Below are 19,341 nucleotides of genomic sequence, written 5' to 3' on the forward strand. Positions count from 1 at the left end.
CTTGCAGTGACCACGGCCCTCCCAGTACAAGCCTTACTCACCCAGAACAAATGCCTCCAGCACCTCCCTACAGCTTGTCACTGCTGCCCACTCCCCCGGCTTTTATCCTGCCCCAGCCAAGCCCCTCCCCTGCCCCAGCATCAGCCAATCTGCCCCAGGCAGCTGGGCTGGGGAGGGAGGAGCACCTGGGGAGAGGGCATCTCCCCCTACCCCCTCCACAGCGCCTCGATGGCCCCGGTGCAATTTGCCAGCCCTAAAATCCTGCCCACATCCCCGCCCCATGGGCTTGAGGTGCTGCAGCCAGGCAGGGCCCCAGTCCATTGCCTCCCCTCCCCCTCCAGGCACCCCTTGCCCCAGCCTGGTCCGGGTCAGAGCGGCTGCATGGCTCTGGGCTAGGCAAGCGGGGTACGCCAGTGCCTGGGGGGCTGCTACTGGGACCCGGGTCCCCTGCATGCCTGCGCTGCTCCCTCCCTGCCTGAGATGCATGCAGCGAGGGCAGCCTCGTGGCTTGGGAGTGAGAGGTGCTTTAGTGCAGAACGGGGCTTGGAGCTGCCCCAGCATCTTCCAGGATCCCAAGTAAGAGACCAGCACCCGCCAGGGCAGGTCACGGGCCATGCTCTATAAATGCAAAGGATGTTTTTTCCCTGTTCATCCCCATCACAGAGCTTTCCCCTGCAGCGGGTGCTGGTGAGGACTGAGCTGTGTGGGCAGAGAGGGTCTAGATGGGTCCTTAACGAGGCATCCTTCATCATCCCCCACCACGCAGCCTTTGCTTGCAAAGGAGCCAGGCCCAGCCTAGCCCTCGGCGGGGCAGAGGCAGCCTCGCGGGCAGCCACAGGCCCTTCCCGTCTCGGCAGAAGGAGCATCGGAGTGTCTCGTGGGCAGGTGGCTCGGGGGTCTGGGCAGGAGCTGCTCCAGGAGATGCCGGGGCACCTGGGCTCTGTGAAAGGGCAGCGTGGGGGTCCCTGCCCTGTAGGTATGCAGTGATTTTGTGCTGCTCACAAAGCAGCCCCCAGGGCAGGTGCCTGACCCCGACAGCACAGCTCTGCACCGGACCCAGGGCTCCCGTGCGGTTTGTCTGGTGTATCCGGGGTCGGTGCCGGGCAGTTGCTGTGTTGCAAAAGCCGGTGTCTGAAACCACTGGGCGCAGCCAGCACCCGGTCAGCGCCTGCCCCAGGCAGGGCCATGTCCTCATTAGCCTTGACCAGCACCAGGCAGGCAGAAAGGCTGCTAATGAGGACACCTGAGTGAGGAAACCAGCTGAGTCAGGTTGTCTGCTCAGGGCTGGGATATGGGGCCTGGAAACGCTCTGCCTGGGAGGGAACGAACAAGGAACGGGCTTTAAAACTATGTGAGGGGCAGCTCCCCTGAGTTGTGCAGTGGGGTTTAGACAGGAGATAGGTGGCAATAGGTCCAGCCCAGGCCAAATCTGCCTGAGCTGGAGCAATGGGGAAAGGGTGAGTGATTCTGGAGAGTGGCAGGAGAGGGAGCTGTTGGCCCTTGACTTGTGCCCAGAGCAGCGAGGAAACTGAGGCAGGGGATACGCACGCTGGTTGCCAGCTGCATGCATGGGGTCGGGAGCCCTGTAGAAACACCTGCTTGGGCGTGTGATTCGTTCCGCAGCTCATGCCCCTAATTGCGCAGGTCAGGAGGTGCCCGCCTGTGAGCAGATCTGCAGATCTCCAGGCTTGCTGGAGCAGTGTGGGGGTTCGGGTGCAGAATACGTAGTGAGCAGGATCAGCTGCTTCTGAGGCCAAGCCAGCCCATCACTGCTCCCTCTCCAGGTCGGGTGCGGGGCACGGTCCCCTTCCAGGCAGGCTCCTGGTCTGGAGCCAGCTGTGCAACATCTGGCAGAGCCAGCAGCTGGAATGGGCCTTCATTCACCACCCAGGCCCATCTGAAGTGTGACATCCCCTTCTTGCTACCTGCTCTTGGCAGACTCTTGTGTTAAAGGACCCTGGGTGCCCATCTGAGCACAGCCCTCCTCAAAGGTCCCTCTGCTGCGGCTCCCTGGTCCTGGCCATCAACAGGTGAGTGTGGAAGGGGATGGTCTGGGCGTGTTTGGAGTCTGGGGCACTGTGCCAGGCTCCGATTTAAGCAGGACAATGGGGCTGCGGTGATGGGTGCGCCTTGCTGAAATGCCCCTTGGAGGAGAGGGGAATGACAGAGGACCTGGTTTGTTCCAGCCTCTCCTGGGGTCAGGCGTGGTCCAAAGGGTTGGGATGACCTCGTGCTTCATGCAATTGCTTTCCAGGGCCTCGACTCAGCCCCTGGGCACAGGGAGCTGTATAGAGAGAGGTAGAGGTTGCACTGGCAGGGGTGGCAAACTGGTGTCTCTTTAGTGAAGCCCTGAGCAGAGGCTGCTGGAAGGAGGGCAGGGTCCCCGAGTGTGGCGACTGGCTGGGCACCCGAAGGGTTTGAGCCCAACAAGGGCACCAGGACTCAGCCCCAACTTCCACGCCAGCAGGAGCAAAGGGTGTGTGGGCTGGGGAAATCCTTGCAGCACAGAGGGGCTTGCTCGACGTGGGAGGGGGGGACCGGGTCACTGTGCACTAGGGAGAGGCTTGCAAACAGGTCTGGTTTCCGTGGAGCGGAGCCACTGGGCGTGTGTAGACAAAACGGGGGCCCTAAATTGAAGCGGTGGGTTTTAAAAAACACCGCTTCAGTTTAGGGCTGATTAAACCCCCATGTCGTGCCAGAGCTGGGATGGAGGAGCTCCTGGCTCTGTGTTGGCACAGGGTCTCTGCACTGTGCCCTTACGCTGGGCTGGGGAAGCTGCAGCTAAGGGGCTTGCTCTGAGCACTTTACCCCCTTGAAAAGCTGGGGGATGCCCAGCCTGCAGGCACTTGCGCTCTGTCCAAGGCACGTGACCTGCCTTGCACCATCCATGCAGGTGTCTCCAGCTTTGGGGGCTGCTGCAGACTGGGGACAAGGGAGGGCAAGAAGCATCAGGCGATGTCTCGCTCGGGTGCTCGGCCCCTAAGTCTATCGGCGGCAGCTGGGCCAGACGGGCCCTGACGGGCAGGCTGCAGGGGGCATTGGCCGCCAGCCACCAAGTGACACCGAACAGCCGAGCGTGCGCTGCTTTGCTCCGTGTGGGTGTGAGCTGTAGAAGGGTGGAGCCCAGGGTGCAAGTGGAGCAAGATGTGGGACTGATTTTAGTCCCTTAGGTCCTGCCAGCTGCCCTGGAAAGCCATGCCCGGGCAGCCCTGGGAGCACACGTGTGAGCTCCAGGGAGGGCTGGCTGGAGCAGGGGCGCTGTGCCCTGACCAGAGATGGGCGTTGTGTTGCATGAATAGTTTTGTTGGGAAAGGGACTCATTTCCCTTCTGCTTCTCCCCTATGACTAAAACCTGAATTTAGGGTTAGTGGCTAACTTTTGGCTGGAAAATGGGAGGGGGAGGGGTCTTGCTGGTGCTTCCTCAACTATCTGGCCTCTGCTTCCAAAGGACGTTTTTCTTTTTCCGTTCAAAACTTTCCATTCAAAAAAGGAAAGCAGCTAATACCCTCCCCGCAAGCAAGCATTTTATTCCAGTTTGAACTAAATGCTTCGGATTGGGGGTTGCAATTCAGCAAAACACCCCTGAATAGTCTCCATTTCGGGGTCACAGTGTCCAAAAGGCACTTTGACCCCGCCTGGGTCTCCCTCCGACATCTTCCCCACAGATCTTGGCCCCTGTGCTGCAGTTCCCAGGTTGGAGGGCCGAGTGTCCCGTGGGCACCTGCCTGTTCACGGTGGCTTCGGTCTCTCGTGGGCCGTGGCAGTAGCCTGCCCCCCAGCTCTGGCAGCAGTGTTTCCCAGGTTGGCCTGGGGCCGTGTGAAGCCAGCTGTCAGCGGAGGTGCCGACGCTGCTCCCAGCTCGCACGCCTGCCTGTCAGCTGCCTGCCCAGCCATCGCCCAAGCTGGGCTGTTTTGGGAAGGGTCTTCCGAGGGCTGCCGTGATGCAACCGGGCTTCGGCACAGGGTGGTGCGATGCAGAGCAGGTTGCTGGCTGGTTGCACCTCCCTACCTGCCTGGCAAGTGCTGGGTACCCCCAGATCCTCTGCCCTCACTTTGGCATGCTCCAGTGTGAAGATCCCAGGAGAACAGTGCAAGGTTTCCCCTTTCCCCCAGTATCAAGGGGAGTAGGAGCAGGGTCTGGGAAGGTCCCAAGGCCAACGGCAGTGATCAGAGTTTGCAACGGGGGCCAGCAGCTTGGTCGTGTCCCTCTACCCCTCCCTCAGCCTGCTCTTCCTGGCTGTGCACCCGCTCAGCCGCCAGACGCATGCTCCCTGATGGAAGATGCAGCTACCGGGGGGAGCTGTGGGTGAGGGATGTCACAGTGACAAAGGAGGTGGCAGGATGCCCTGGAATATTGGGGGGGGTCCAGAGCGATCGGGGCCTCTGCTCTCCAGCCCAGCCCCCCCAGATCCTGCTTGCTTCCCCTTCCTCAGTCTGGAGATTAGCAGCAGGTCTGAGCTGGGGCTATGACTACCAGCCTGGGGGCAAAGGGGGCTCAGCCGTGGGGGGATGTGGGCTACACTGCACCGTGCCCGGGTGTCGGGGAGGAGCATGGGTGGGGTGTGACCTCCATGCTGGCCCAGGGCCTGTCTCCTTGCAGCTCACCCGGCCAGGGACGCACGTGGGGTCCCCTCCCCACCACACCTCGGTAGCAGGCCGCTCGCACCAGCAGTGATTAGCGTGCGCCGCGGCTCTCCACGGGCTGTCACATCAGCTTAAGCCCGGTCTCCGTGATGTTAATTGCTGCCCACGGCTTCCAGTGCTTCCCACTCGGTCCTCTGCCGTGGGAGGAAGGAGGGGTGGGAGGGCTCCCAGGTGTGTCCCCTAGCCCCGGGGGGCTGGGCTGGGTCCTCACGATGTCGCGGTGTAGTCTCCATGGGTCACCTGCGGATGGCGGCCGGCGGTGAACGTGCACCCCGCACCCCCGGTGGGGTGCAGGGGGGGAACTGATGTTAAAACCACCCCCGGAGGGGAGGGTCCCGCTGGTCGTCGTCGTCAGTCAGCGTGTTGCTGCGGCGAGGGACGACCAGCACCAGACGACATCAACTAAGAACAGTCTGGACAAGGGCAGCTCGTCGGCGTCCGGCACTCGACGTCTTCCTGGCCGTTTTCTAAAAGGCTAAAAGCTGGAAGCTTAAAAGCGTAAAAAAGCCTAAAACCGCCGCGGGGCCGCCGCTGGGTAGGGCGACCAGCGCCTTAAAAACACCAATAAATTATGGGGGACAACAAAAGAGAACACGGGGTGTGCCGTGCGGGTCATAGGGTCAAAACGAGCGCTCCCCGGGGGCACCGAGCAGAGACCCCAGACAGCGCCCAGCGGTGCTCCCCCCGGAGACACGCGCAAAGGACATGGAGGAAAAACGTGTCCTTCCCGGCCAGAGCCTCCTGCCTGGACCGCCAGATGACCAGCTTGGCCAGCACCTGGGGGAGGTTGACCAGGCTCTAGGCTGAGGCCGGGGCCTGCATTTGCAAAACTCTGGAGTCAGGCCCCAAAGTGTGGGGGTCTCCAGGTCTAGGGGGATCTCCTTAGCGTGGCGTCCAGGCTGGGCAGATCCCTTCCTGCCGCAAGTTGCATTGAGCATCTTTCCAAATCGCCTGCTTGCTGTGGCTGGGGCTGGAGACCGGCAGCAGGAGGTGGGGGGGGTGAGATCCTGCCTGGTTCCCCAAGCAGATGGGGGCTGGGCTGGGGAGTAGTGCTGCTGGATGCTGCGCCTTCCCCATGCTCCGTGATAATTGCGGCTCAGCTAATTGCACCTTCTAGCGGGTGCCAGGAAATTCCCAGAACTGGCAGCATCTCCCGGAGCAACCCGGTTGTGCCAGGAGCCTCGACGCAGGCAGGTCCTGGAGCCACACGGCTTCCTGGGCTGGGTAGGGAGAGCCCGTGGGGGTCCCAGGCAGGAGTAACATCACATCCAGGGTGGTCTCTGTCCCTAAGAGCCATCTGCTTCCTTCCCAATATCCCACAGGCTGCAGATCCTCCTCCCCTGCTTCAAGCATCTCCCCACCTCTCTCTCGCTGCTGAAGGATCCTCCTGTGACAGATGCCTTCAGCCGAGCTTGGCCCCGCCACTGATTTCTCACATGAACCTGGGCACATCCCTGGGCACAGAGCACAGGGGAGAGGGCAGGGCTATCCAGTTTCATGGTGCTGTCTGCTTTGCAGCGTGTGAATCAGGCTCTGGAGAGCACTTGAAGCCCTTGACTGAACTGCCACGGCTTGATTGGAAGCAAGTGCATCGCCCGCTCTCGAAGCACCATAAGCCAGGCTGTTGCTACGCAATTAGCAGCCGTGGGCATGGCCAGACCGTGTGGGGCTGCAGGGCAGGCTCCTCGCACGAGCAGATATGCAGCAGGGTGGGGTTGTAGGGGGATGAGACGGAGCGGCTGTGCGGGGTCCCATGGGAAGCTGCCTGCCAGGCAAGAAATCCTCTGCATCCTAGAGGAGTTGGGGAAGCTAAAAGCCTGGGCTGGACCAGAGATCTGTGCCCGGCAGTGGTTGGGGGGCTGTCCGTTGACCCCCAAATGCTGCTGAATCCAGTGGCTGGGGTGGGAGGGAGACTACAAGGCAGGCCAAGGATGATAGGGGATGGGGCAGGCTCCCCGGGGCTTCCCCGTGTGCTGCTGAGGTGGGTACAGGCCAGGCCTGAGTGTGCAGGATAGCAGGCAGGAGCCGGCCCCACTTGAGCCCAGGGAATAGCACTCCAGCTGGCCCTGCTCACCCTGGGGCAGCGATCCCTGCTCAGATGCACGTGCTCATGGGGGTTTCTGAAAGCCCATCCAAGGGGCCTGGCAAGCCACCAGGTTATGGGGCTGGCTGCCAAGTGACTGCACTGATCCAGTCTCCGGGAGTGTTCGTCTACGGGTCTAAACAAACCTAAAGCCTGGCGCTCGAGGGAAGTGACCCTAGAATGGGGGCGTTTGAACTGGGTCGCTGGCGGAGACGTCCAGGAGCAGGCCTTTTTTTCTGTTTTTTTGCACCGGTCCTGGAAGCCCTGTAATACCAGGTCAATGCATGGAGTGGATGGAGCACGCTCCGGTTCCACCACCCAACACCAGAAAGAATCTGCTCAATATAGACCAGGCACGGGTGTTGGTCCGAGGCCGGGCACTGTCCTGCACAGCGATGGAAACTCTTGGCCAGGCCAGTTTGCAGCCTTGCAGGCAGGAGACATGCAGGGAGGGCGCAGCCTTGTTGCAGGGCCAGTGTGTCCGGGGGAAGGTACGTGGCTTCCAGATGTGTATGGGCATGGCCCATTAGCGCTCCCTCTCAAGTCTGGAAATGAGGCCAGCCTACTCTGCTCTGATTGCGTTAATTAAATAAAGCTGTGGAGCTGGCCGCTCTGGGCTCTCCTGGATCCCTGCGAAACCTCAGCTGTGCGTTGGCGAGAGCAGCACGGCTCCTCTCTCAGGCTTGCCCACGCTGCCACCTGACCCTGGCGACGAGTGAGGAGGCGGAGGTGCCTTGGCTCCCACCGTCTCCTCGGGAAGGCCGAGCATCGTGGAGCCCCTTCTTCTCTGGGGCAGTGCTCCATGCGACCTGGGCAAGTCACTCAGCCTTAAGCCTCAGTTTCCCCTTCTGTAAAATGGGCTGATGTCCTGTAGGAGACCAGGGGCATTCCCTCTCTCCCAGGGGTTGGCTTTGGCCACCTTCCCTATCCCAGAGACTGGGCTTGGCATTTCCTGCAGCCTCCCACGTTAGGCCAGAGCCAACCCCTGCTACGTAGGCAGCTCCTGGCCTGACAAACATTCAGTGCCACGACTTGCAGCTCTGCAAATGGAGCAGCTTAACGAAGCTGTTGGAGTCATCAGCTGGGCCCTCCTGGCAGCCAGCAGGGCTACAGCTAATTAGGGACCTAATTAGGGGAGAGTGGAGGCAGGCAGAGGCTGAGCGGCAGGGACAGGAGGTCCTGGGGGGTGAACTGCACTGGAGACGGGGGGGTCCAGGCTGGTCTCTGAGCTGCAGAGGGAACGGGCACCCTGCGCTCCCGGGTCGGTGTCGAACAGGAAGGACCGTGGCTGGGGAAAAGGGGCTCTGAATCTGCAGCCAGGCCCCCTGGGGTGCTGATTTATCCCCCTTGAGAGCCCACCGCTGCTGGGACCCCTCAAAACCCTGGGCATCCTCCATGGAGCTGAATTGCTACAAGCAGGGCTTGGAGGGAGCCTGATGCTTGTTCCAGCCCCCCCCCCCACCCCGGCATAGGGGACCAGGGCCACAGCTTTGCTTGCCAGCCTCTCCAGGTGCCAGGTCCATCTCGCCCTCATCCTCCCTAATGTAGGGTGTGAAGGCCTGGCTATAGTCTACTGCTGCTCCCTGCTGGAGGGCAGCAGTGCTCTGCTGTGTGTCCTAGGCCCCGCGTGGCAGAAAAGTAAGGGAGATTCTCCTCGTGCCCCTGTGGTCTGGGAGGAAGAGGCTGTGATTTGTGCGCTCGCTGCTGTCGGGAAGCTCGGAGCAGACCAGGCAGCTGGGTAGAGACGAGTTTGACCTCTGGGGCCGGTGCAGGGGTTTGGTATCGGGGCCCTGCTCTTTGCTAGACAATCCTAGGACTCACATCGTGAGAGTCGGGCTCGCCCGCCAGGTTTGCTGAGCTGGGAGCCGCTCGGGCAGTGGGGAGAGCGCGTGCCCATGGCCGTGCCGTGCTTCTCGTGCTCTCTCGTGGCTAGGCTTGCAGGGTCTGCTGCGCGGCTGCAAAGACCTCTGGCTTTGCGCACCATGTCTGGGGGGTTGCAGTGATGGGGAAAAGGCAAACCAAGGGGTGGGGGAATAGGCTTTTTTGCTAGGGGGTGAATCCGGCGGACTGGGGAGGCTGGCGTGGGAGCGTCCCACCCGCTGCTCCCGTAAACCAGGAGCGCTCTCACCCTGTTGCGCGACAGGACGGGTCTGATGCCACGGGGCTACGATTCCTGGAGACGTAAGACCAGCCAGGCTAAAACCAGCGCTTGGGCCTGCTAAGATAAGCTCCTGCATCTGCAACGAGCCTGTTGGAGCAGGGCAAGGGACCCTCTCTAGCATGCAGTTATGGGATAACCCACCCAGGGAGAGCTCCCCGCACCCTGCGGTGGCTGATGTGAGTATGGGGCAGATGCCCCTCCCTATCCTCTGCTGCATGCAGCATGCGTCCGTGCTGCTGGGCCCTGGGGGCTCTCGCTGCACAAGCCAGGCCTGATGCTCGCTGAGCACGCGGCCTCTTGCAGCTAGGGCTTTCTTGGAGTCCACCTAAAATGAAGGGCTGGCTCTTCTATGAAGAGAGACCCCACCCCTGGCTCCTGGATGGGGGCTTCTGCGGAAACCTCTGGGTCTCAGGCATTTCCTCCACCTGGGAGAAACAGCCTGGACCAGCCCCTTTCTCTGCGGCACTAGAGCAAGAAGCTGTCCATGTCTGGATGCTGCAGGGTTAAACATGAGGGTTGGAAGGGAGGTCACATCTAGTCCAACTCCTGCTCAAAGCAGGACCAGCCCCAACTACATCATCCCAGCCAAGGATTTGTCTACCCGGGTCTTCAAAACCTCCACGGATGGTGATTGCTCTGGGTCACTTGTTCCAGTGCCTCACCACCCTCCTAGGGAGCGAGTTTTTCCTAATATCCAACCTCAATTTCCCTTGCTGCAGCTTGAGCCCATTGCTCCTTGTTCTGCCGCCTGCCCCCACTGAGACCAGTCCAGCTCCTTCCTCGTTGCAACCCCCCCGCAAGGCTGCTATCGGATCCCCCCTCGGTCTTCTCTTCTCTTCCAGTGCCCGTCATCACCAGTCGTGTGCCCAACACAGGACCTGAGCAAAATCACTGGTCCAGATTGTCCCTGCCGAATACACCACGGCGACGTGCAGCGAGTGCCTGAATGAAACGTTTATTGCAGCAGAACGTAACAAGTCCGTGACAACGCGAGGCCGGACCTCTCGCCTCCCAGGAATAGGGCTGAAACCCCAGGGGCCAGCTGCCCTCCACGGTTCCCCCCTCCAGGTGTTCAGGCTCCAATATCGCTTGCCCAATGCACGCCCCACCTGGCTGCCTTGCATCTGCAAGCTTGCCAGCAAACCTGGGTAGTTAGGCACCTGGAAGACAAGCAGCCACACAGGATGGATCGCCCCTCCATCATCTCCCTGCTCCTCAGACAGGCGTGTCCTGAGCAAACAGAGCAAGCAGCCAGCAAGGGGAGACCCTGCGGATGTCCTCCTGGGGGCTGAGCAGCAAGCTGGAGAGAAACGGAGGTACCGAGAGACACGTGCGCAGCAGCGACGCTGGCACCAACCAGTCCTGCCTCTCGGATCTTACTCCAGTCCATCTCCATTGCAGCCGGTTCATCGGCTTCCTTCTCTGCCTGGCACTGGGGTCACAAGGATGGGTTTTGTTCTTCCTCGCACCCCCAGAGCTGCCTTGGGCTGCGGAGGGGACCCTGGGCGCTCTTGCCGTGCCCAGAGAAGTGGACACCTGTGCACTCAAAGCAAAGAGACGTTTGACCTGGGTTTCCTGATTTGCAGGGAATTAAATTGTTTTTTTCCTCCAAAAAATGAAGGGAGGTGGGAAAGGATGTCAAAATATCCTGTGAAGCCAACTCCCAACCTCGCCCTGGTGCTTTGCGCTACTCTGGCTTGGACTCTTCTGGCACCTTCTTTTAATTAAAAGATGGTTTTGGATCCCCCCCAAATCCTTCTCAAGTGACCCCTCCTTCATCTCCTTCCTAAGCACTCTCAGCTATACACAGAGGCAGGACTGGGATCCTTTTTCCTCCGTGAAACCTGGTTGAAATTTGACTTTTAAAGAGGGAAGGAAAAGCTGGCACTTCCTTGGTGGGGTGGAAGGGGAAGGGGAAGGGCACTGCTTTCTTGCATACCACGCAGCTGTAGCTGACAGCTGTCGGTGTACAATTCTGTCCTGGGGGGGGCCGTGGCCTTTAATCTTCATGCTGATGTTTGCAAACACTCAAGCAAACAATGGTTTCTATTTCTGGGTCTGTTCTTGCCCGGGCCGTGCTGGAGCCAGGTGAAGGCAGAGCCAGGTGGGGGATGGAGCAGTGCATGGATCCCCTCAGTTTGTGCCCTTCTGGCCCCTCTCTCCCAGCCCTGCCTGGTCCAGGAGAGCAAGAGCCATCTGGTGCAGCACGGGGCTGGCTTTCGAGCCTCCCGTGCCAAACTCGGCCGTCGGGGGTTCAGACGAGACGCACGTGCTGACCCCCGCAGTAACCTGAGCCTTGGCACCACGATGCCCTGGGGTTGGGCCAGCCTACAAGCTCTGCCCTAGCCCTGCCACCCAGGCAGTGCCATCCGAGCCCTCCCCAGGCCGGCCTCTGCCAATTCAGCGGTGCCTGGTGCCAGCAGATCTGGGCAGGATGCATCCTCGGGCTGGCAGGGCTCTGTAGCCGGCCCAGCTGCAGACTCGGGCTGGGAGATGGCGAGCTGAACGAGAAGGGCAGGGGCTCTCCATCACACTGCGCTGAAGTACGGCCCTTCCTGCGGGCCTCCTTGACCCAGGGGTGGCTGCTGGGGGGCATCCGCGGTGCCCTCTACCAAGGCCCGGCGGGGGCTGCCTCTCCCCAGGGGCTGGGGGTCCCTGCCCACGCTACAGCTGGCTGTGGCAGGGGGCAGGCCGTGGCGGGACGGCTCCTCGTGGCCGCACTTGCACAGCGTGGCGAAGGCGGCCCGAAACTTGCGGGACATGAGGTTGTAGATGACGGGGTTGATGGCGCTGTTGGCGTAGACGCAAGCCCGGCAGAACAGGAGGAACCAGGGGTCCAGGTAGGGGCGCGCCACGAAGGAGTTCACCAGCACCAGCGTCCGGTAGGGCATCCACAGCAGGGCAAAGAGGACCACCACCACCGCCAGCATCTTGGTCACCTGCACAGGGCCGGGAGAGGCCTTGTCTAGCCAGCCAAGAAAGGTGGGCTCCCACCCGGGTAGCCCCCAGAAAGACCCACCTATCCTGCGCAAAAGCATCTGATGCCCTCTCTGGCTCAGCTCTGGCTGCAAGGACTCAAAACTGAGTGTGCTGCATTGGCCTCATGCCTCTTGGTCCCCTCCCTGGGACCCCCCTGCCTGCCTGGGGTGCAGAGAGGCCGTGCTGTCTGGGCAACGAGGGTGATGCCTCTCCCAGCTGCATCCCAGAGCCCCTTGCTGCTCACTGCATCCGGAGGGGACCGTCTCCTGCTGCCGTGCTGCCAGCTTGCTGCACCCAGATGTGGCACATCTGGGTCTTACCCAGGGGAAGGGATGCTCTGCAGGCATCCTGAGAAGGGTGCAAAAGGCTCAGGGTGGTGGGAAGGGTGCTGGCCCCACACGTGTCTGGGGTTGGCGCTGGGGCAATCCCAGAGCTGTTCCCACTTGGGCATCACCCCTAGGAAATCCTCCCAGGCCAGCTGCTGTGAGGGGGCCCAGCAGGGAAAAAGCCTGTGGGGTCAAGTAGGCTTCTCATTCCTCCCGCCCCCCAAGGCTTGGCTAATCGTAAGCCCAAACGTCCCACCCGTGCACATCCAGGGCTCCTGCTTTGCCTCCCTGCATCCCCTAGCTTCCAGCAGGGAATAGCCCCATGTATAATCGACCGAGACCCCCGGCCAGGGCTGTGCCCCGGTGCTCCTGGCAGAGCCCAGCCGCCAGCTTCGAAGGCTGCCAGGTGCTGGCCTTTGACACAGCGGCTGTGTGCTCATGGTCCGACAGGGCTGCGGGGGAGGACTCTCCAGGCTCAGCCCGCTGAGATTGCCTCTATTGACGGTGGTAACAATGAGCCTGCGGCAGTGAATGAGGCCAGCTCTCCCCCGCCAGCTCCATTAGGATGGCTGCGGAGGGGAGGGGATGGCGGTGGCTGCAGCACGAAGGGTGGCGGGGAGCTTTGCTGCCATGCAGGGGTGATTTGTGCAAGGCTGCAGACCCCTGGGGCGGGGTGCCACCAGGACAGGCCTGGCTCTGGCGTTGCAATCGAAAAGCCGAGACCACCCATGCACCGGGCTCTGTAGCCACCTCTGTGCTACAGAGGAGGGGTTGAGGAGGGGTCTGGGAGCTCCTGACCCCCCAGCCAGTGGCCGTGGGCACTGCTGGCTTCTGGGGCCAGATGCAATTGGCACATCCCCTCTGTGTGCCAGGGGAGCTGAGCCCCCCAGCACCGAAGGCGGGGTGCGCTCAGCACCGAGCCTCTGGCTTGGAGCATTGTGGGCCAGATCCTGTGCATCCTGGTAGGTGCTGAGTGCCCAGCCTGAGACCGTGTCCGCTCACGTCACGCACCGGCCTCGCAGCCTTGCACTGAGTCGCCAGCGAGGAGCCCCTTACCTTGAGTCCTATTGCTTTTAGGATGGAGCGTAGTGGATTTAGGCACCCAGTAGGTGGAGCGGAGCCCACCCGCCGCCTGGCCCCCGGATTTCTGGGGTGGGGCAAAAAGGCGGTGACCCCATGGGGTGGCAGAGGGGTTTCTTACCTGCTTCCGGGAGGAGAGGGCGCCCCCGGCCCGGCTGCCCCCCACGCTGGTCCTCTCCCTCCCACTCCTGTCCTTCCAGCGTTGGGTGCCGCCGGCGGCCGGCGGGGAGACGGGGCCGATGAAGAGGACCCTCCCGATGAGCCCATAGAGCACGGTGGCCACGAGCAAGGGGGTGACGAAGAAGAGGGCGAAGTCCAGCAGGTAGATGGGCAGGTAGAGGTTGCGGGAGACCTTGTAGCCGCACTCCAGGTGCTGGCGCGGCCCCACATTGATGTCGACCAGGAAGAACCAGAGCAGGCAGTAGACGGCCGTGCCAGCCCACACCAGGGCGGTGATGCGCTTGGCCCGTGCCACCGTGCACATGGTCTGCGCCCGGATCGGGTGGCAGATGGCGATGTACCTGGGTGGGGAGGGCAGGGCCGTGAGCAAGGCAAAGCCCTGGTCCTGCCGGCTGCTCTCGCTGGGCATGACGGAGCCGTTGGGGTCTGTGGAGGCCTGGGCCCCCTGAAGGGGCAGGGGGGCTGGTGCTTATGACACCAGCCAGGACACCTCTGTGCTGCCCCGATTGACCGACTGCCTCTCTCCCCCTTCTCTCGGCCCGTCTCATTCAAATCGTTGGGGAAAGGGGTGGTTTCTCCCCGTGCATTTGTGCACCCCGGGAGCCCAGACTGGTGACTCAAGAGCGCTCGCACCAGCATGAGCCTCGGCCTTCGGCCCCACCCAGATCCCCCCGCGGTGCCGGTGCTGCAGCCTTCGCACCCGATTCACCCACCGGATAAGGTGGGCAATGCCCACAGCGGGGAGCAGGAGGGCTTCATATGGGGAGGAGCGCGTGTGCACTAAGCTCCGCACAGGCGTGTTTGTGCATGACCCCCCCGCACCATGCACACCTCCAGAGTGGGGGATAACCAGGTCCCCAGCAGCGGGGTTTCGGCAGGAGCCCAGCCCCCCGCTTCCCTTGGGTAGGTCAGGGTGTGTCTGATCTCCTGGGACCTGGGCTGAATGGCTGTTCCTGGAGGTGTTAAGAGCCTGTCTAGCATGGTCCAGTTGCAGCTGCCCCGACTGCAGCCTGCCAGCGTTGGCTGGCTGACCAGCCGCTCCCCAGCGCCCGGGGTTGGCGAGGTCTAGTGAGCTGCCTGCCTGGACGTCGTAGAGCCGCCTGCTCTGGCCGGGTCTACAAGGGTCGCCACAGAGCCGTTGGCATCCGCTCCTACCTCTCGACGGTGAAGGCGGTGATGGAGCAGGAGGACACGTTGATGCCCAGATACTGGAAGTAGGTGATGCCGAGACAGCCGGCGTGCCCGTACACCCAGGTGCCCGCCAGGCTGTCGGAGACGTTGGGCAGCCCGGCAGCCACCAGCACCATCAGGTCGGCCACCGCCAGGCTCACCAGGTAGCAGTTGGTGGGCGTCTTCATGTCCCGGGTGATGAGCACCACCAGCACCACCATGACGTTGCCCACGATGCCGGCTCCGCAGATGAGCAGCACCAGGAAGACGGAGATGGCTTTGTACTCGAGCAAGGCCAGGCCGGTGCCGGCGCCCGCCAGCGAGATGTTGGTGGGGCTGTCAAGCCTGCTGCTGTTCTCCATCGTCGCGGCCTGCTGGGAGCGTGCGGCCGCTTCGGCAGCTGCCGGGGGTCCTGCGCCCCCGGGGCCCGCGTGCGGGGGGCCTCAGTGGCGCTGCAAGGAAAGGACTGTGTCAGCCGCCAGCCTGCCCGTGTTTGCACTCCCGCAGGCGGCTGCCTCCTCTCTCCCCCCAAGCCGCTCTGTTGCCCTGTGCTGGGGGTATCCTGGGGACGCATCACAGGAGGAGCCCTGGACAGGGCAGAGTTGGGGCGGGCCGGCTCGGGGCTCGGGCAAATCTCGTCTGGCTTGAGGTGGGGCTTAGCAAACTCCCCATCGGCTGCGAGCCCTGGCAGCGAGTTCGAGGGGCAAGTAGCCGGGCACCAGGGCTGCCGGTGCTGAGCTGCCGCAGGGGGCTCTCGGCGTCCTCTGTTTCTATTCATCCCAGGCTTATTGCCATGGTGACAGCCCACCCCTCTCCATCTCCATCTCTCCCCTCCATTTCCCCCTGCCTTCCTCTCTTCCTCTCTGGCACTTGAGGGGTCCATCTGCTCCCCTCCCCTCCCCGCCCGTCCCCGCCACAGCCGCTCCTACCGCTGGCCTGGCCTGATCCTGCACGGTGCTGAGCACAGCGAGACCTTGCAGCATCAGACCTCATACTGAAGGCATCTGCACAGGGGGCGGGGGCGCGGCGGTGCCTCCTGGGCATGGAGTCACCCATGTCGTGGGCATCCACATGTGTGTGTCCCCTGCGTGGGGGGCCCCGTGCTGGCATGGGGCTGCATGCTGGAAATGCTTGTCGTTGCACCCAGGCCAGCCCCTCCTGCTGATGTAGGGTTACCCCCTCCCAAGGCCACGGATGTAGCCGGCAGCTGAGGCGTTTGGAGCTGCCTGGTGATCCGAGTCCCTGGTGAGGGGAGAGCTGGCAATGCCATCTGCCCCCAGCATGAACACAGTGCTCTCTCCCCCCGCCGCTCCCGGATGCCGGAGACCCCAGGCCCACACGCGGGGGCTTGCGTGTGCCGTTTGCTCCTGAGGTGGGGGTTGCAGTGCTGCCCGGACCCGGGGGCGCCCGGGCTGGCCGCGCCACCCCGCCCCAGCTCCCAGTGGGATGCAGGCGTGGGGCGCAGGGCTCGTCAGACATGCAGCTGGAAATCTTGCTGCCAAACCACACAGGTGGCCTCCAGGGCGACCCAACTAGGACAAGCAAAAAGATGCACCCCCTTCAAAACCTCCTGCTCCAGCCTGCCTGGAACAAAGACTCTTGCTGCTGCCTTGCCTGCATTCCCTCCGACAGGGAAAGCGCTGATGGAGCCCAATGCAGCACTGCGGGGGGGTCCCTGGCCGGAGCTTGGGGTTTTATCCTGACCTGAAGCGACAGCCGCTGCCAGCATCTCGCAGCCAGCGCCACCCCCCCGGCCGCACCACGGAGCAGGTCTGTGCATCCCCGCAGCCCGGGACGCATCCCGCAGGCCCTGGCGTCCGGGGTCCAGCTGATCCCCACGAAGGAAGGGGAACGGACACGATGGCCGGGCCAGCCCGGCGGGCGCAGCCGGCGTCTGGGGAAGGGGTCTCGGCGCGCGCCAGGCAGCGGGCTGGGAACAGCAGCTGGCAGCATCGGGGGCTTTGCCTGGCTCCTCCGCTCCCCTGCACCGGCTCTCAGACCCTCGGCTAGAGTGCCCCCCTCCAGCGCCTCGCTCTCTTCCTGCTGCCCCCCCGTGCGAAGCCAGCCCCGCTCCCACCGGCGGCTGAAACGCCCGCCGAAGAAACTTCCCTGCAGAACTTACGGGGAGGCGCCGGGCCGAGCAGCGGGCCGGAAGCAGGCGGGCGCGGCGGAGCGGCTGGCACTCCCGAGCTGGTCTCCGTCCAGCCCTTCCCCGCCGGGCAGCAGCCGGGCTCCCTGCCGCCCCCCGCCCGCTCTGCCCGGCTGCTGCGGCTGGCTGCAGATATAAGGGGACTCCTCATCAGCTGATACAGCTCCTCGCTAACCTATGGGAGCAGAGACCTCGTGCCCACCACCCGGGACCCCCGCGGGTGTCTCGAGCCCTGCACCCCTCCAGCCATGCGGTGTTAGACGCCCTGGCGTCTGGGGCACCCCCGCCTGGCTCGCGGGCCCCCAGCTCTGGCTTTGCTGTCCGTGCCTTGCAGTCCTGAAAGGAGCGGCCCTGCCTCAGAAGCAAAGCTGCCGCCCCCCCCCCCCCCCGCGGGGCACTGGCTTTCTCAAGGCATCACAGCAAACCGCGCTGCAGCCGGGGACTAGAGGGGTCCCTGCCTCTGCAGCAAGACGGGGGTCTGTCTCCCCGCTTTCCTCTCCGGCTGCCTGCGCGGCCTTGCGGGTGCATTCGTGCGGTTTGCGGCTGGCTGCGGAGGAGAGCCAAAGCAGGTCTCCAGGACTGGGTGGGTGGTGCTGGCAGGGAGCTCAGACCCAGGCGGCTGCTTCCAGGCCTGTGTTGCTCCCAGGTGGGGGAAGTGCCCTGGGCAAGAGTTTCCCCGCTGCATCTGCAGCTTGCCCAGCTGGGAGCCAATGCAGGTGGAGAGAGGGCATGGCCAGATGTGGAGGGCACATCCCCACCTGGTCTCCACAGCTGGGACCTGCGGGTGCCCTCCCTGCCAAACCACATCCATTGCCTCCCTGCCAAGGGATAGCGGTGGCATGGGCACAAGCCTCCCAGAGCTGCCGTGGCGGGGCTGTGCATGCTGCTGCTGGGGGTCTCCAGCCCCCGTGCTAGTTGGGGTAGCACAGCTCATTGAGCTGCTCCTGGCCTTTGCTAGGGGCTGCCACAGGACAGGGGCAGTCTGGGGCTCACAGTGCTGTGACAGCCTTCCCGCTGGAGGTGCAAGAGCATGTGCAGACATCATAACCTGGGCTCAGACATGGCCCAGCAGTGGGGAGCAGATCCCAGCTCTGGCACGGCTGCACACTGAGTCCGTCACTGATGCACAATCTGCCTCTATCTTCTGTGAGGCTTTGGGGGTGTGGGCACTGCTAATTAGTGTGTATTTGCATAATGCTAAGGTCTGGGAACTGCTTGCTTTTTAAGATTAATGATGTGTTTTTTCCAGGGATGAAGCCAGCCAAACCAAGGCGCCGGGCAAGACAAGGCAGTGGCATCTGGCAGCTCAGCCCATGAGCCCAGGTGAACGCTGGCCCCCAGGAGCCACAAGGGAGACCCATGAGCTGCCCCCATGACCAGGATGCTGCACCTCCCAGATCAGGCTGCTCATGCCAGGAGCTGCCTGCCCAGCTCCTGCACCACCCCAGGGGCAACGGGCCCTGTTACAGAGGGCAGCAGGTAATCCCAGGCAGGACACTCTACCCCTGCCCTGCCTGCTGCCCTAAGGCCAGGCAAGAACAAGACGATGGCCCCGGTTGCAACGGCCTGGTCCTCACTGCTCAGCACAGGAGCATTTGTGGAGGGGCAGCACTGGGAGGGCGTGAGCGGGACAAGACCCAACCAGGTCTTCTGGGGTGTGAAGCAGCAATGGCACCCACAGAGCTGCCCTGGCTGAGCGTGGAGACTGCACCCTGGCATCCTGCACCCTGGCATACAGCCTGCACCCAGCCAGGGCAGTGCTGCCTTTCCAGGAGCAGGTAACCTAGAGCTAATGCCCACTTGGCTGGAAGGAGCTGAGCCCACTGCAGTCACAGGGCACACCACGGAGCTCAGCCCTGCGATCCACATGACAGACACCCCTGCCCCTGCGCTGCTCTGGGAGGACCAGGATACGTGGCTTGCTCCAGCGGGCATAAGGGGCTGACCTCAGGGGTCCCTGTCACTCCCAGCTGTAGGATTTTCGGTCATTCTGGGGGTGTTTTATGGTCTCCTGCCTCAAGCAGGGGGCTGGACTGGATGTGACCTTGGGGTCCCCCCTGCTGTAGGATGTCTGTCATTCTGGGGGTGTCTGGGATGATCCAGAGGGGACTGATCCTGCCCCATGGATATGGAGATGACCCCAGCAGTCCCCCCCATCCCCGCCTGCTGTGATTGTGGGGGTGTCTGATAGTCTGGAGGGGGTTGATCCTGCCTCAAGCAGGGGTTGGACTGGATATGACCTCGGGGGTCCCCCTTAACCCCACTGCTGTCGGATTTCTCTCATTCTGGGGGTGCCTGGAGGGGGGCTGATCCTGCCCCCTGGATATGGCTGTGACCTCAGGAACCCCCCCTTGTAAGATTTTTGCGGCTCATGGAGGCGGGGGGGGTCACTACGGGGCACCTGGGAGCCCCAGCACTGAACAGCGACATGCCCACGGAACACCAGCCCACGTGCCCCGGGGGCGCGGCCCCTTTAAGGCCCGGCCGGGTAGGGGCGGGGGCCGCTCCTCCTTCCTCCCCCTCCCCCCCGCTTGCCCGCGCGGGTGAGTCGCGTCGCGTGCTGATGATG

At 63.0% G+C, this 19,341-nt stretch overlaps 2 protein-coding genes across 2 annotated transcripts in view; both read right to left on the minus strand.

Annotated features, from left to right (window-relative positions):
* The window catches only part of LOC109310705 (cell death activator CIDE-3-like), a 3,093-nt gene extending 2,987 nt beyond the window's left edge, over positions 1 to 106 (minus strand). The window contains 1 exon segment of the mRNA XM_019536012.1: positions 42 to 106. The gene's annotated coding sequence lies outside the window, so the exon portion shown is untranslated.
* Positions 107 to 11,416: 11,310 nt separating this feature from the next.
* Positions 11,417 to 14,985, minus strand: LOC109310369 (thyrotropin-releasing hormone receptor-like). The gene is made up of 3 exons (XM_019535450.1): positions 14,609 to 14,985; positions 13,395 to 13,794; positions 11,417 to 11,827 (listed from the first exon to the last, which is right to left on the minus strand). The coding sequence occupies exons 1-3, from the start codon at positions 14,983 to 14,985 to the stop codon at positions 11,417 to 11,419; spliced, it is 1,188 nt and encodes a 395-aa protein (XP_019390995.1).
* Positions 14,986 to 19,341: the final 4,356 nt, after the last annotated feature.

This window comes from Crocodylus porosus, unplaced genomic scaffold (genome assembly GCF_001723895.1).
Source record: "Crocodylus porosus isolate Cpor-Errol unplaced genomic scaffold, CroPor_comp1, whole genome shotgun sequence".
Classification (NCBI taxonomy): domain Eukaryota; kingdom Metazoa; phylum Chordata; order Crocodylia; family Crocodylidae; genus Crocodylus; species Crocodylus porosus.

Excerpts from the sequence above, each read along its gene's own strand:
- LOC109310369 (XM_019535450.1), bottom strand. The coding sequence starts at position 14,985 with ATGGAGAACAGCAGCAGGCTTGACAGCCCCACCAACATCTCGCTGGCG. Across the intron at positions 13,795-14,608 it reads ACCGCCTTCACCGTCGAGAG|GTACATCGCCATCTGCCACC; the intron begins GTAGGAGCGGAT and ends CTCCCCACCCAG. Across the intron at positions 11,828-13,394 it reads CCCTCTCCTCCCGGAAGCAG|GTGACCAAGATGCTGGCGGT; the intron begins GTAAGAAACCCC and ends GGCCCTGTGCAG.